General features: G+C 38.3%; 1 protein-coding gene across 1 annotated transcript; it reads left to right on the top strand.

Annotated features, from left to right (window-relative positions):
* Positions 1-11,478: 11,478 nt before the first annotated feature.
* On the top strand, positions 11,479-14,646 carry LOC130573593 (arg8-vasotocin receptor-like). The gene is made up of 2 exons (XM_057366105.1): positions 11,479-12,530; positions 13,598-14,646. Exons 1-2 carry the CDS (start codon positions 11,615-11,617, stop codon positions 13,795-13,797), a joined length of 1,116 nt encoding a protein of 371 aa, XP_057222088.1. The 5' UTR covers positions 11,479-11,614; the 3' UTR covers positions 13,798-14,646.
* Positions 14,647-18,039: the final 3,393 nt, after the last annotated feature.

Raw genomic sequence — 18,039 nt, 5'->3', positions numbered from 1 at the left:
GGGGGGGCGGGGCCTCGTCCGCGCGGGGCGTGTCGCAGAGTCGCGGGTGGGTGGGGACGGACACTTGGGGTTATCCGCTCCCAGCTTCCCTCCCGCCACAGCCCGCTGCTGCTCAAAGCTCCATCCAGCCTGGCTTGGAACACTGCCGGGCAGGGCATCCACATCCTCCCTGGGCAGCCTGTTGTGGTGCCTTACTGCCCTCATAGTAAAGAATTTCTTCCTGATATCTAACCTCAATTTCCTCTCTTTCGAATTGTATCTGTTACTCGCTCTCATGTCACTACAGTGGCTTTTACTGTTTCTTACTGTGTTGTCACAGGGGCACTACCACCGCTGCTGACAGACTCAGCTCTGGCTGGTGATGCGTTCATCTTGGTGCCTCTTGGAATTCACACCTTCCAAGACAGGGCCAGCTTCTGGTGTTTTTTTGGAGAAGACACGCCTGTAGTCCCACTAATCCCTCTGCCCCACCAAAACCTTGTCACATTTACCCAATGCAATTACGGTTTTACACTCAAGGCATGCCACTTCCTTAGTGAAACTTTTTGCACAGGACACTGGCAGCTCGTRCTCAGGCATTCATCTGTTGCCTCTTAGATGTCTTCAGAATTGCTGCTGTTCTGCATTGTTTTTAGATTACTACACATCCAGTTGTATCACCTAGCAGTGGTGTACTCCTGGTTTTAAGACTTGTTTGCTATTTAATTTAACACAGGATTTCCTTATATATGGTTATCATTTTTAAACCAAATGGTTCCAAAAATAGTGGGGTTTGCCTTAAGTGGCAGTGCACTAAGCAGGGAGGTTTCATGCCTCCTGTTGTATAAGTTACTTCAGATAAAGGCCTGAAAACTGTTAGGAGAGCAACACCTGACAGATAGCTTTAGACTGTGTTGCAGTGTTATCTTAAACATCTTCCCTGGGTGTGTTTGCCCTTCTGTAAGCCCCAGGGCTCTAGTGCATTTGCAGTGTGCTGAACCAAACTGGAGCTCATCAGGTGACTTAAGGACAGTGGCCCATCTGAAGCCACAGTCTGAGCTGGCTTTAAACAGGATAATTTGCTTTCTTATGACAACAAAGGCTTAAGCAAAACAAGACCGGCAACTTCAGAAAAAAAAAACGTTTGGGCATGATAAGCTTTGTGCTGCCAGGGCATCCTGCCTCTCTTTGATTGGCAAATAAGATATTAGAGGTAGGAGGCAACTGATCCCCTTTAGCTGTGCATGTTTCCTTCCTAAAAGTCACACATTATCCCATAATCTCATTGTAAAATTCTCTCCTGTCCCTGATCAGACATTCACCTCACCACTGGGATATGTACAGTTGTGTGTTGATTCACACTTTTGCTAAGGAAAAGATTCAAGTATATCACACTTCTGGTGAAATCACAGACCCATGTGTTCTTGCCACATGGCTCTTCCCAAGGACAAGCAGACCTGTCTCCTGTGACATGTTCAGAGGTGCATGATTCGTCARCTTCTCAAAACAACCATGAAACTCTCCAAAAGAACTGAAAAACACTGGACAAGAAAAGATAAATTTATGCATTCCCAGGCAGGAATTCTGCATCCACACCTTCTCAAACATTTTGTGATTTTAGTGTTCTCTTTACTGTAGTCATGACATTAAGAAGATATCTCAAATTTATTTAAAAGACACACAGTTCAACTAAGCTAATTTTATAAGTTCTCTTTGTAGTCAAAGGTGAGTTCATCCTGTGTGACTAGATACCTGCTTTTTAGATAAGAGAGATGAATCCATGTATGGCATTCACACAGTGGCTAACTCTGTTTATAGTTGTTTTCACATAATATGGATATGATAGCATTTAAATAATTTTGAGATATATTTTAATTTCGATAGGATTTCAGTACTTTACATGGGAAGTATCAAGAGAAAAATCTATWGTTATTATCGATGGGTTTTTGCTGATCTGTGTTAGGCTGCATACCCAGCAGTCAAACTCTTTTAAAGTGGTCCTGTGAAACATGATTGTTTTCTACAGTGAAAGTAGATTGATTTTAATGAGTTCTGTCTCTGTTACTTAATTCAAAAAATCAAAGGCTTTCAAAAATTTTCTCATTGTACATGTTATTTGTAGGTAAAATGAAATTTTTTGTAAATCAAATTACGCATCAGTTGTAGTAGATCTTCCTGTTTTAAAGACAGAGAGTTCTTTGGTGTACATGGTTTTTGTCATGTTATAGCCAAAATATTGTGGTGTCAATAATTCAGCGGAGTTAATTGCATTAATTTCTATGTATGCTATGCTTTTAAATGTCATTAATTATTTCTAACATTCATATTTGTATAGTTTTCTTGGACTGCTACTTGGAGAGAGAATCATGATGGGTTATAAGGCAGTTTGATAAAAATTGGATATTTACTGGAAATTATAGTTCCAAAATTTGTTTTTCTAAGATTCTTTTTTTTTTTTTTTTTTTTTTAAAATTGGAAGGGTTTTTTGTTTTTTTTTTTTTTTTTTTAAAATTTTTTTTTTTTTTTTTTTTTTTTTTTTTTTTAATTTTTTTTTTTTTTTTTTTTTTTTTTTTGAGAAAACAGTTTTGCGCATATCTTCACTGTATGTTTGATAAAAAGCTACTTATAGCTTTTATATATAGCACTATATATATGGGTTTTATTTTTACTTGCCATATTGATTATGGACAGTATTCTGAAAATACAGCCCTATGACCTAAGAGACTCAAACAAATATTACAAAACCCAAAATATTTCAAAGCACTCTGACAAATTAACATATATTGGTATAGCAGTATTCTGCTAATAAWGATGTCTAGAGATAATTTTTTAAATCTAACTTTTTCAGTCAAGTTTTGGGGAAAACACTGTTTTTCTGTTTTCTATTTTCATCATAATATGACAGACAGAATGTGTAGTGCTAGCAAATATGTTAAGCTTTGTTAACACAAGTATTCTGCCTTTTAACACTAGATGGCAGACAAAAATGGGAAAACGTTTCCTTGTTTTCAGGGATCGAATGTTGAAAAATTATCTTGCAACTTGAATGAACATTCATCAAAAACTCTCAAAGTAAAAGGAATTAAGACCATTGAACACCTTATGACAGCATGGATGCTTCCTGCAGCCTTTAATTTGGATGTGGTTTTTGGCACACACACTGAAAGTAGATTAAGTGGAACTTTTCTACATTATTTTCACATTGCTTTTTTATCTGTTACTTGCCTTGAATGTTTTGCACTTATGAAACAGCTAAAAATTCCAGAAGCCTTAGAAAGAGTTAAGCAATTCAAATAAAAGAAAAACTTTCAGAGAAAACTGTCCTCACCAGGTAGTCACATCGTTCTGAAATTGTCTTCTGTACATCCAAAGAGTAGATGATGTAAGACTTACATTGCAGCTGCTTTGCCTTGCATCATTTACCTAAAGTAATTGGGCTGCTTTGCTCCTAATTGCCACTGAATCTTAGATAATCATGTGGAAGTAACATGTTTGCTAAGGGGGCAACTCTTCATAGAACATTATAAATTAGTGAGCCAAATATGTAATCAGTTAACCTAGAATCCAGTGAATATTTTGGGTTGTTATCCCCTCCTCTCCCAGATACATCCTCCAAAAGAAGKGTCAAAATCCCCAAGATTCTGAAYCCYAYTCTAAATTAATGTCAGTCATTCTAGCTAATCATGATGGGCATACACAGTACTAGAACCATAACAAATTCCCCCAAGTCCCACCTCATCTTTCTTTCTCAGTGCTTCTACTGTGGGTGCAGAGATAGCAAGCCAGGCTGGCTATTTCCAGTGATTGCAGCCTTATGGACTAAAATCAGAAAAGACTCAAGTTATTCCCATGGTGTTTTTCCTGTTGAGTTATCCCAAATGAGAAAAGTGAATGCAGTGGAATGGAAGGGTAAATGAAAATGCAAGTATGACTTTGCTGCTTCATGGTTAGATAGTCAGCTACTAAGATGTCCATAGCTTCTGGTTTAGGTTTCTGAGATTATTCTCATTATGCAATATCTTGTGGCATAAAATGTATATATGGGAACAAACACCAGACTGTGGCACTCCCCTTCTCACAGGAGTGCTTTACTCCCAAGGATACATGGCCTATTTTTTCTAGGGCTACTTCTTGGTTTCATGAATTCTTACGTCCGTCGTCACCTAGTTTCAACAAGAGGAGAAAACATTTTCTATTCTGTTTTGCCAATAACTTGGTGAACAAGAAATTCTTAGAAAACCAGAAATTTAAACCTTCTCAGGCTGAAAACTGTACACACCCCATTTTCTTGCATCGCTTGGGTAAATATTCCATTGAAAATAATCTTTACCTAGATATTGTTAATAACCTTGTTCCTGTTCATCTTCCCTCCTATTCCTGCTGTTCTTCCTCTTCTTACCCTGGAACCTCCATTTCCTCACCCCATTTGAAAGCATGGGACATTTTTCAGCCTCTTTCTTGAAGGAATGCTCATAAGGAATCATTCAATGAGTTGCAGGCTCTGCATTGACTCTCATACAGAGTTAAGACTCTAGATCACCATCAGGATATGGAATTTAGCTATGTCCTGCTCCATTCATCTTCCTGCTTCACTAAATCCAGGTAGTTTCCTGCTTCCTGCACAATATGAAGGTATTTGAATCCCTAAAGCAGGGATTCTGCTCAGGGAAATGGTACCTAAAGCCCTAATCAAGTCTATCCTTGATTTCCTGTGTCTCCACTGTATGTGGGCAATGGTCTCTGCACTTGTGCTTTTGTGCACTCCAGAAATCTTGCCAAAACAAGAGTGTACCAATCAAATAACTATATACCAGTTATGAATAGTGTAGTTGATTACTTAGCGTTCAAAATCCACAGTCGCACTAGAGGTCATATTGTAAGTTCCTCTTCAGGCCCCTGCAATTATCATAATACTCATTCTGTTACCTTTCAGCACTCGAGAAGTGATAGATGTGAATTTTGTTACTGTAGCATCGGTTGAGAGTATGATTGTACAAGCGTCACCCAAGGTTCTTGGAGTAAATGGAAGGAGGTTAAAATACACAGAGTCGTTAGGTCTGCTGGAGTTAATTCACTGTCYGTGGTGTTTGCAGCTGCTAATTTAGTATTGCTGGAGAAACTGGCCATCATTTTTATTTACATTGTCTTTTTATTAAATCATTGACATGTAGCTGATCTTTGCCCTGGGCATCTARGTATTACACTAGGTACCATCTTAGCATTTTTGCCTTTATTAAAWAGCTCTGTTTCTCATCTATGGAGAAGGTACTTTGTAATTCTTCATTAAAACCAGTTCATCATAGTTCCTTCTCCTAAAGTTACACATTGTTTCTCCATTTTTCTTCACTCTGACCAGCCTTGGTGAAGCTCCTTATCTGTCAGTTGTTTTCCATGACCCTGGTGGCAGGTGAGCTGTCAGGCCATTTGGTGTCCTAACAGAGAACCCAGACTGTCTGGAATGCTGCAAATAAAAAAGACAGTTTTGGCAGAAGGCTGTGTAACTGATTGGTAATGATTCATTTCTATCTTAAAATAGCCTCATGGAAGTTGTAGAAGTAACAATAAAAACTCAGTACTCTATGGATAAGCACTGTAATAAAGTTGCATGAAATTTTACAGCAGCAATAGGGAAGAAGCATTRCTTAGAGAACAGATTACAAATTATGGAAGATAATTGTAGCACCATAATAAGTACATGAATTAAGCAAACTGGTTCCAGGCTTTGGACCAAATGCTAACCACCCCCCTTATTCGCTGCTGTCAGTAACAGCTGTGAAATCAGAAACTTGCCTAAAGAATGAGGTCAGCAATAGTGAGTAATAAAATTCTTACTGAAACAGGTTAAAAAGTTAATGTTTTAGACATACTCCCCTTAGGGATTAGAAAGAGGCACGTAGTACCTTACGTAGTTAGTGGTACTGTTTTGTGCTCAGTATCTGGAACATGCCTAGTTACAAGTCACAGGGGACCCATACACTTTTTTTTTTTTCCCTCTGGCTTTAATGCCTGTGGGTAATTCCTACTGAAGGATGCACTTAATTTAGGAGGGTCTTGTTCCAAAATATTGCCTAACAGTAAATATAATTGTTTGATGTGTTGCAGTGCTACATTCTAAGGCTATAAAGCTGAAGTTGTTTTGATGTAGCCTTTAATCTTACTAAAGWAATGCCTTCTTATTTTAAGTACATRCTTAATTCACTCATTTGAGAAATKAACATAGTTTATTGCAAAGTGAAACGAATCCAGATCATGTGTGCGTGCTGCAGGGCAGCGTTTACACACACATAACACRTGTACACAAAACATAGATGGGCACAGTTTCCTTTTGGTGTATAAACAGGGCTAGCAGGACAGAGTGTTTTCCTGTGTTCATTATAAAGTTAATTTGAAAAGGTTAATAGTACATCTTGAATGGAAATGCATGAGATTTTGGGTTGTCCTGACATTTTCTAATATTCTTTTGGCTTCACTAAGAGCTTTCCTTCCTGCCCAGAAGTGGTTTTGTCCAAAGCAAAGCTTAACTCATTCCAAGGTATGAAGTTATTGACACTGTTCATCATTTTGTGTCTCCTTGTGTGGTGACAATGGCATTGGTAGCTACCTAGATTGCATGATTGGTTTTATGCTGTCTGTAATAGTGTCTGCAATGTATTTGTCTCCTGTTGGCACATTGCCTTTAGATGTAACTTTTAAACTATATAGAGTTGGAGTGCACCATTAAGCCTGGTGCAAAGGACCTTGTATATTAATATAACTGCTGTACTAATGGTAGGATTTTTTTTTAAATAATCCAGAACTGTAGGACATTGTACAGCAGCATTAAGGTATACATAAATTTATCTCAATAAAAATTATTTGCAGCAAAGTAGTTTCTCCATAATTTTCTGGACATAAGCAATACTAAATTGTTGAAAAATATGGACCTACCTTGCTGTAAATGCATCTGTGCTACAGGCTGAGTATTGAACAGAATTCATGTGTAACTTTGACTACTCTCTTGTAGGAAAGAATCCATTTGCTATCCATTGTACTACTTCCAGAAGCAGTTCTCATAACATTTCCTGATACTGATAGGTATTTACCTTACTACTGATAGGTATTTACCTTACTTAATACATCTCCTCAAATGTATTCTCAATGACTAGAGCAATTTCAATGCAATTCTATGTTAACTCTTTTAATCTACTCTAGAATATATTACTAAGTAAGTATTTTAGGAAAAAAAAAGATATTAATAAGTAAATGTTTCTACCATCTTCTTGATAACTGAATCTTTTACTGCATACTCTAGTCCCTTCCTCCCTATAAGGTCTATGGAAGCTGTTTTTACATTTTAATGTTTGAAAGTAAATGGAATYACATCAGCACTAAGGAAATAATTTTCGACTTCACCAAAATCCTTTAAAGAYGTAGCAAATTGTGCAAACATTTTTTTTCTGAATTAGTTGTTTTTCATGACTTGACAAGTGCAGTAACAATAATCTACTTCACATCTACAGAAACTCACTGAGAAGAGAGCCAGACCCAAGTTTCTTACATCAAAAGCAGACAGAAGTATTTTTCCCTTGATCTTTTCTTAAATAGGAACTATTTAAAACTTGCTTATGCATTCCAAAGTAAAGAGTGCAAACCTATTCCTTCATAGGTTTTATTCAATAAATAATGTCTATCAAAAATTAAAGAGTTTCTGGGTTTTAGAAGCTGGCAGAGGGCATTTAACCCTAAAATGCACTTACTTCTGTTTCAACTTATATTCCTCACCTGGCTTGGAAAAATAAATCTGCAATGCACTGCAAATCATGCAGGTTTTGGAAGAAAAAGATTGTGATGGGACTTGGCACACACAGGTCAAGGGAAGTGTTTATTCCCCACCAATTCAGCACTCAATACTCACCACATAAGGAATATTGCCTCTGGTTCTGGAGCCACTATACAGGAAAGGTGTTGATGAGCTTGGCTGGGCTTAGCATGGGGCCATGAAGATGGTCAGAGGGATGGAAGATGTAGCCTGGTGAGGGAGGCTGAGTGAGGTGAGTGCTTTGCACCAGGGGGTGCAGCAATAAAGAAGGTGGTGAAATAGCTGTTTTCATAAGGTAGGGTAAACCCCAGAAATATGGATAGTGAGGAAACCTTAGGTCCTTTCCACTGCTGGGAATTCCATTTTCGTGCAKCATCAGGCAGACATTACATGGATTGTGCCGTGCACAGATACCATCTGTGGAGAATTTCCTCCTTCTTCCCACAACATGGAGCCGTTTGTGTAGCAAACAATAACATATATTTTCTCCTGACAGGCTGGGTTGTCATGTCCTTCAAAATATTCACCGGTGACAGCACAGGCTTTAAGTACAAGGCCCAGCAGAACAGGCATGTCCTGTTCAAGATCACTGACTCCTTCAATGCAGCATTTCTCACAATTCTCTCAGTATGGCTTGTTCAGCCYGGAGGAGAGAGCTTCAGAGGCACTAAAAGTGGCCATGAGGATGCTGACAGGAGGTCCGAGCCAAAATTTTACTGAAGTCATGGCAGAAAAACAAGAGAAGGTGGCCTGAGTCAGGGGAGGGTCTGGTGACACAGAAGGAAAGCTTTTTCGCAATTACAATAAGAATTTGTAACCAGTTACACAGGGAGGTTTGGGCTTCTAAGCTCTTGGARGTTTTCAAGACTTGACTGGACAAACCCTGGGTAAAGTGGTCTGAATTCAGTGTTGTCCCTGCCTTGAGAAGCTGTGTGATTCCTAAATTCAGAGCAGATAGCTAAATTGAAATCTTAATCTGTGAACTGAATCCCTCCCTTTAGCTAACTAACAAACATTAGATGACAGTCCATGCTGAGAAATTCAGCAGAAGTTAATTAAAAAAATTTAGGAAAAGAATTTAACTTGGACAGATACAGTTTGGAATGTAACGAAGCTAGGCAATGGGAGAAGGACAGTATTGGTATAAAAGAACAGCTAAGGCTGCTTAAACATTTTCATCTGTAATCTTAATTTTATTTTCTCAGTGAGTTCTATTCCCAGTGTGGCTTAAATTTCAATATAACACTATCCTGACTATCTGTTGGCCTGGATAAAAAAGAYTGAAAGGGCACAATTATGAAGTTATTAAAACATTAACATATATTGGACTGATTATATGCAAGATGGAATAGAGTCTTACATCATTAGGACAATTTGTACAAGGAGGGCCACCACCCTTTTCATAAACACAGCAGAGGCTACTTGTTTCACAGTGTGCTTGCCCTTTAGCCTGTGTCCACATGCTGGGTCTGACACCTGGGCTGTTGCCCAGACACTSTGTGCTGTGTGCATGTGTAGAAGAGGAAGAGTGTGTGTTCCCAGGGATCTGGTGGGACCATTCTTGGTATAGCTGATRAAACACATTTGCCTGAAATATGTCTGCCCATACATCATGCATTGTGAAAATTYATACAAACAGTTGCTTCTGGTATGATATTTTGGTTAGTCTTCCACCAGTATCCCAGAATTGACTTGTGTTGCATATACTGCTCCTGCTGCATATAATTTCTTGATAGTTCAGATAATGAAATAGAAATTTATGTTTTTCTTCCAAACCTGATCCTGAGTTTGATATTCTGTCCAACATGTTCCTGTGTTAACCCACTTAATCCTAGCTCTAGGTGTACATGTTTACTTCATATCTTGCTRGAAGCATAAAGATCCTGTTTGGCTTTTTGTTAAGTTTTGGAGTGAGGATGGTCAAGGTAAACGATCTTGGAGCGCACACCTGAAGCTTAGTCTCCATCAGAAGACAGATGTGAGATCACTCAGCTTCTCTCCAGCACAGTGTTTGCCATCAGCAGCATTTCCAGGGGTCCATGGTTTGTGCCCAGTTCAATTACTCTTCTGCAAGTTGCTGGATAAAGGCAGGGTGAGGGTTAAGGCAAATCCATTTTTCCCCCTATGGTCTTGCTATGCCTCTTTCCCACTAAATGAGATAGATTCCAAATTGAGGGGGCAAACTAAAAGGAAACAACCTCAGGAATCTGAGTTTCTTACAAATGGGCCTCAATTCAGGAAAAAAAAAAGCCCCAGGTATATTAGATTAAGTTGTTGTGATTCACACTCTTTGCAACACAGTCTTAGAGAAAAACCTTTGTAGACTTGGGCAGCTGCAGCAGTGTTCAGCCAAGTCTAGATTATGGATACTTAAAGCTGCTGCCAGTGGAAAAGTTTCCTGAGACTGTTCAGCTTCTCTGTTGTCTGTTCTCATAGTCACACCCTTTCACGAGCTATTAACATCCATCCCATGGTGGCTTGTAAGRGGGAAAGAGGGAGAGAAAAAAATCAGTTCAGGCGCAGGATTATGTACTATATATGCAGTATGGATGTTGCTTTTCACCTTACTGGTTCCCTCTTTACAAGACTTCAAATTACCAGTCCCCCCTGACTGTAACCAGAGTGCCTGAGCTTCAAATAAGATTGCATACAAATATCTGTTATGGTTCACATTAAATAAAATATTTTTAATAAATCTCTCTTTTGTGATTAATAGGGAAGGCTGAGAGATAAAAAAAGTGAAATAAAATAAAATAAAATAAAATAAAATAAAATAAAATAAAATAAAATAAAATAAAATAAAATTTTCTGGTTTTATCTACCACTAACATTATGCAAAAGTCATACTGGAAAGTTGAAGAACAATGAATTTCCTGTGTTTATGATAAAATTTACTCCACAAAAATAAAAGGTTTAGAAACYGAAAAATGACCTCGCAGACTTTAGCACTATAATAAAATAGAGACCCTTGGATATTGTTTCATCMTAGAGACCTTTTCCTCAGTTGGATTTGCCACTGAATTTTCACTTATTTTTTCATTAAATTCTCAGTAGACTCACAGTCCCAATAAAAGTAATTTATTTCACATGTGTTATTTTTCATTTTGCTGAGAAAAGACCTCTAAGTCTTGACCTTGTCTTGAAATAAAAATAGTATTTTTAGGGCAGTATAAATATTTTTCTTTTTATTTTMTAATCAGGTGACTCCAAAAAAGAGAAGAGGGGAAAAAATGGGTGAAATAATATTAAAAATGCATTTCTTTGTGTGTGCTACATTTAGGATGTGGTCGTGCCCTGGGAGCTTGTAGGTTGCAGTTACGATGTGTCTGAGTCAGGGACATAATTTTGTCTAAGTATAAACATTCCTCTCACTTCTGAAGTGTACTCCTCTGGTTTGTAGAGAAAAATTTTTGCAAGAAGTCTCCCTAGTAAGATCATTTAAGTATGACTTTGGCCACAGCTGTTTACAAATTCAGATTTTGACCGGAGTGAGTAACTGAATCACGTTGAGCCTCTGAAGTTTGCCTTTTATTTATATATTTCCCCCAATTGTGTGGCTCAGTCTGCCATTGGCTGCTGTCCCTGCAGCCTACCCGAGGGCTCTGCGGTTACATAAGGCTCTGTCTGCTGGGAGCCTATATAAAGCCTTTTAGCATGCCAGAAAAAGACAGAATTTTATCAAGATCCCAGTCCCACTGCTTTAGTTYGCATGAGCAGGAAGATTTGCTTGAAGATATACTGAAGCTCGAACCCAGGCTGGTTTGTTTGCCAGCCAGGGCTGCACAGCTGTCAATCTGAGTGGCAAGTGGCAGCTACTGTGAGTGGCTTCTGTGCACTATGAAGAATTTTTCATTTCCTATGCAGGATAAGATATATCAGACYGAGAGTCCTCCTCCTCACAGATTGCTGAGTTTGACAAATCAGTCAGATCCTATTGGAAGACCTGAAAGAGATGAGCAATTAGCTCAAGTAGAGATTGCTGTATTGGGGGTCATATTTCTGACAGCATCTGTGGGCAATTTTATTCTCATACTGGTGCTGTGGCGAAGAAGAAAGAAGCTCTCTAGGATGTATGTGTTCATGCTTCACCTCAGCATCGCTGACTTAGTGGTAGCCTTTTTCCAAGTGCTGCCTCAGCTCATATGGGATATTACAGATGTTTTCATAGGGCCAGATTTCTTGTGCAGAGTTATCAAGTATCTACAATTGCTGGGCATGTTTGCCTCTACTTATATGATAGTTGTCATGACAGTGGACAGATATCAAGCTGTTTGCTACCCTATGGTCACTTTCCAAAAGAAGAGAGCTCTCTGGAACATCCCCATTTGCACCAGCTGGTCTATAGCACTGATTCTTAGCCTACCACAGGTATTTATCTTTTCCAAGACTGAAATATCTCCAGGTGTCTTTGAATGCTGGGGTGAATTCATTCAGCCTTGGGGCCCAAGGGCATATGTGACGTGGATTTTTGTAGTTATATTCTTCATTCCCTCAGCAATCCTTGTCACATGCCAGGTTAAGATTTGCAAAATAATCAGAAGAAATATAAACGTGAAAAAACAGAATGAATGTGAAGCAGCAAATCAGAAGCAAGTCCTGCCATCCCGAGCGAGCAGTGTGAACTGTATTTCAAAGGCTATGATCAAGACAGTAAAAATGACGGTGGTGACAGTTGTTGCGTACGTTCTCTGCTGGTCACCTTTCTTCATCGTGCAGCTCTGGTCCGTGTGGTTCCCCAGCATCCTGACCGAAGGTAAGAGGCTCTCCATGCTCATTCAGAGCTGCAAAGCAGGCTGGCACACTGCTGCCGAGTGCTTTATGCTTGCACTTTGCTTTTCTGTAAAGGTAACATGTAGTCATTTGAGGAGCATGGAAAAGAAATGCCTGTATTGATTATGCCCTGTGTTTCATTAGGTACAGGAAACTTTTTGTGTAATGTGATCAAAACATTGTATGTATGCTTTGTGTGTGTGTCTATTGTRTAATTAACAGTTTAAAGATTCATGAACAGTGTGGTGAAAAGTATCATGCTTCAGCAAAGCTTCTGGCTTTTAGTGGTTTTAGGATTATRGCAGCAGTATTTTGGGCTCTTGAGGTGAAAAGGAGCTGTTGACTCTTCAAAGTAATTAGATAAATATTTCTTATTTACTGGGTAGAAGAGTGATGTTATAAGACATCTGATTTTTTTAAATATTGAAATAATATTGATAAAATCTCTGTACATAGTACACTATGAAACCACCAAAAGCTGTCCAACAGCTGTTTATAAGGCAAAAAAAGCAAGCCTGGGGGGGTTATCAAAGAACACCATGTTGTAAACAACAATAATCTTGTCAAACTTATACTACTGCCTCTTTGTAAAAGGCAGAGTCTGTATGTGACTTTAAATTCACCTATTCTAAACTCAGAGATAAAAATACAAAAAAAAAATATATAGCTGTCTGACGAAAACAGTCTTCTGATCTTTGTTTTWAGAATTTTTCCTGTCCGTGTGAATTTGAGTCTTATTCTACATATATTTATGTCAAAATCTATATCTGTATTTATTTGTATCTGTATAGCAGCTTAGTAATTGCTTTTCAAATTAATGCAGCWACATCAAAAAAGAGCTATATGAAACTATTTAACCCTGAAATGCATGCAATAAAATGTACTTTATACCCTCAGCAATTGCAAATTGCATTGAAATGGGAATACTGTACTATTAGATTAGCTTTAATATACGAATAGATGCAGCAGAAAGCAGCAGAAAGTKAAAATACTACATTTTTGTAAGAGTGCATTATTTACTGTCTTATTCCTTTAACTGTTTCATCCTAGGTTCAGCATTCACCATTATTATGCTCCTTGGCAATCTAAATAGTTGCACCAACCCATGGATTTACATGTATTTCTGTGGCCAGATTCCATATTGCACAAACAAGCAGMTGGAGAATACCTCGGCTCAAGAGGAATCCGTGTTCACGGGGAGCATTCACCTCGTGGACAGAGACCCTGAGGAAAACAGCACTTCTGCATGAATGCTGAGAGCTTTTTGTTGTTTTGTTACATTCCCCCTGCTCACAAGACTTACTGATATTTTACCACCATCCCTTTTTTGGGGATAAGGAAGCTGAAATATTGTTTTTTGTTGTAAAAATATATTTCTCTGCACTTCTGTAGCATATACAGGAAGTTTCTGTGTTGTACAAGCCTGACTCAATGTGCTTCAATCACCACTGCCTTATCAGAATTAATTCCTGTAAACACTGACAAAGATACATAAAAGTATCTTAGATATCTTGTATCCTAAAATACTTCCCCATCTGTGAATCTGGATTTCAAAGTAGTTCAATTTTACAACTACCTAATCAATTTGGTCCAACAAATTGAAACAGAATTGAAAAGGAACCTGACATAATTAAACTTGAATATGTTTTCAGAATGAACCATGAATTGTTCATCATTCTGGTGTGATTGGGGGACAGTGATAAATCCTGAGGAGGCAGCACAAAGTCAGAAAAAGCCTTTGCCATCTCTTATTAGTACCTGGTTTAAATTAATTCTTTGCATACATTTATAAAATGCCAAGCAGCTTAATATAATATTTTTTTTAAAAGAATTTGGTGTGCTTGTGACATTGAACACCTCCTTCAGTTTCAAATTCCATTCTGGATCACAGGTATCAGCAGCATAGCAGCAGTCCTGTTTTTTTGGTTTCACACCACAGAATTGGATTTTCCATGCGTTTCCTGATGTGCAAGCAGTTAACTGCACACCTACACACACCCCATACACACACATCTACATACTTTAAATAAAAGTGGGTGCAAAGAGTGTACACTTTCATTTGGCATTCAGACCCATTTGTTCTAGCATGCAATTTATTGGCAGAGAACCAATTATTATTCTATTCCTGAGTACCCCTTCAGGCTCAAATTAAAATATTTCCTGTAAAAATAAATCTGCATATCTTCATCTCAAAATACCATTTGTTTGCTGTTTTGTGGGTGTTACATGTGCAGGTAGCTATTTATTTCCTTTCGGTGTCTGCAGTCTGAGCAGGGGAGTGTGGAAGGAATATCAGCAAGGCTCTTTCAGGTGAGAATGCAGCTGCATTCACAGGGATCCTTTGTGGCACATCTGGTGGCATATAATCTGTTTTATGTTACACTGTTTCATCACATTTCAGTTTTCTGAGTGCTAGCAGTCTCAAATATCAGTAGAAAAGCTATAAAACTGTGGGATTTTAATAGTGTTTAAATTGTAGTCCAAGAAATATTGCTTTAAATTAAATAATGATCACATTGTGAAAAGTTCTGCTGTATAGTGAATATTTTTGCTTCAAGTTAATCTGTGCTGATATTACAGCATATTCTGTRATTTCCATTCCCTATATAGTTAGACCACTTAGGGGCATGAACCAAGTACTGCTGATCTTTATGATGGGGAAAGCTTTTGTCCCAGTCCAGCTGACAAGAAGAGCAGGTCTCCAGCAGCTAGGAAGAGGAAGAAGGTGAGTGGAGGAAGCACCAGAGCCAGACAGGAATGGGAAGGGTCTATATGGAGTCTCTCGTTATAATCACAATTCATAGTTTTTCTGGCTGTTCTTTTTTTCCCCTCTCTTTAATTACTAATTAATAATTCTACCCCACAAAAAAATTCCTGTTAGAGCAATTCTGTAACTCAAGTGACAGTGTCCTTATCTGGGCTCAGAACATCCAAGATATAGCCCCTGCTGTTGATATTGATACAGCCACTCACTGACTTGCTAAGATTTTCAGTCAATTTGCTCTCAGTGAATTTCTCCCTTATGACTCAATCCAATAGTTAATGGGGTTTTTAGTTTTTCCATTTCAATTGWCTGCAGTTAGCGTAATATGCCGACTTGAAAGGAGCCATAAACAGAAATGCTACAAGGAATTGTCTATTTCACTGTACTACTGTCTGGGCAGCAAARCTCCTCAAAAGGCATTCATGTGCAAGGAAAACAGGCATTTAAACTGTGTGCAAAGAGTCATCCAGATCCAGAAYTGATGGAAGTCCCAGTTCTGCTCAGACACCACAGTGGAGCTGTGCCGTTTGACATCACCTGTACTGACCCCTGATACAGTTTAAAAGTATARCTTCTACTACCTGTATTTCGGCATTGCTCATATATTTGTTACTGGCTCTATAAATAATTTGGTAGAGCTGGATTTTGCAAATAACAGAGGCTTGATGTACTCTTTAAAAGATTGAGAGCARTGGTAACTGTCCATATCTCAGCTCTTTTGATCATGTATTGAATGAAATGTCAGAACTTCTTAAGTTCCATGATGACTGTTCACTGTCTGTAATGTTCAAAACACTCTATTTTTGTCTCTCAAGTGCTTTCTGTCTGATTTTTCATTTTCCTTCCCCTGAGATCTGTCCTGCTCTTAAAAAGAAAATTAAAGGTTACTGTACTAAGGTGCAAGCTATAGGCTATGGACACCTTTAGTTTCAGCCTGTCAGGAGGTATTTGAACACAGGTATTCCTGCTTTTTCTCTTAGCAGAATGAATTTGGCTGCATTTTCCAGATGTAAGTCATTATCCCATGTGCCCTGCCCTGCCTATCCCATGGGTAGCCCTGATAAACACTCCGCGGGAGTTTGGTTCAGGTCCACTATTTCTGTCAAAATTCATTTTCATGTGATGGGAAATTCGTTTGGGGAACTATTTTCCTTTTTTTCCCCCAACCCCTGATAAAGTGCACAGAATTTTTCCTATTTCTTAAAAATACAATAAAATTTCCTATTTAAAAATACAATAAAATTGTTCACTTTGCAAATTTGGTTGTCAGTGTTCCTGGAAGTTGTAGTTTCAACATCTCATGCCCTTGTTCTACTCTGTATTTTGAGTCTTCATCTGGACTGTATCTTTTCCAGTTGACTGCCCTTGGATTTCCAACAGGTATTGGAGTATCTCATTAAGAGACGGGGCTGACTTTGGGACAACACTCCAGTCTGGCCAGGGTGTTTCATCCATATGGGGCAATCAGTTACTCAAATGTATGAGTCCCTAGGGTCACTGTGGAAGCCCATAAAAATGAAAAAATCCAATATCAGATGAAAGCCTTTCTCATCAAAGCCTAGATTTTGTTTTCTCACACGAATTCTAAGTAGAAAAATACCTAGTGTACAAGTTTCCATTCTTGAAATAAATGACTATGTTGTTGATGCTGGCACTGTGATATGGTTTCTGGTTATCTGGGCGGGATTTTTTTTTTTAATTTTCAGGGTTTTGTAACTACTTGGGAAAGGCATGGTTCATTAAAAGGAATTGGGTTCTTAAAAATTAGTAGTTTATATTTTGCACTACAGATAAGAAGAATCAAAGACAATGTAATCTATTGATTTTGTGGAGATTTATTACAGAAAAAAAAAGAAACCACAAAAACAACCTAGTAGAATGGTAGGAAAACCCCAACATGTGTTTTGCATTCTTCACAGTATATTTTGATAATGCTTTTATTCTTCAGAACTGCTTCTGTATTTTCATAGCCAGTCCCAGTTCACATTCTTGTAAATGGTGAATACTGAATACAGRGGTGTTGCATGATAATCTTTTTAATCCTCCAATGAAATAATGCTGGAAAATTTTAAAGATGGTGCAAACCTAATATCCTGACAGTTTCACTCCAATCATTTAGTTCTGACTACTAGGACTGGTTGTCGAGTTGAATAAACTGCTCCTGTGTCTGCAYTGTTAGGGGAAGACTGGCAGAGTGATGTCGAGATCCACGTTGGAACTGGCAGACTTTATTTTGTGAGGCAGACATGGCTGTATTTTCCAGTTGTCCAAAATGTGGCCAGGACAAAAGTATCCTCAAGAGGTTGTGGATGTTAGCTACTTTTAGCTAAAGGGTATAATGAAATTACAAAGACAGAGCAGGATGACCCAGCTACTTGCTCAGTTCTTGTAGGCAAATTCAGTTTGGGTTGGATTCCTAAGAGCTGGGCAGGGCGCGGGTGGTGGGGGAAAGAAGAAAGTTGTTTTCTGACTTCATAAGGTAGAGATTTGGGTCTGAATGCCCTGGCTATCTACAGGAAACATCCATGATTATGAAACAGTTTGTTCATACAGAAGCGAAACAGGATTGCAAACTGTTTAAATAGAAATTGTGTTACTTGGAGTAATGCAGCCACAAAGARTTTATTCTCTACTGATGATCCATAGCTGATCCACATAGATTTGAATTGAAAGGAAATCATGTTAGAAAACCAGAAATAAAAGCTGTAATTATCCTACCAGTAATTTA

Source organism: Malurus melanocephalus, unplaced genomic scaffold (genome assembly GCF_030028575.1).
Source record: "Malurus melanocephalus ecotype Western Australia unplaced genomic scaffold, MMel_1.1 scaffold_60, whole genome shotgun sequence".
Taxonomy (NCBI): Eukaryota; Metazoa; Chordata; class Aves; order Passeriformes; family Maluridae; genus Malurus; species Malurus melanocephalus.
The sequence above is the reverse complement of the archived record's forward strand: the minus strand, read 5'-3'. Positions and strand labels throughout refer to the sequence as shown.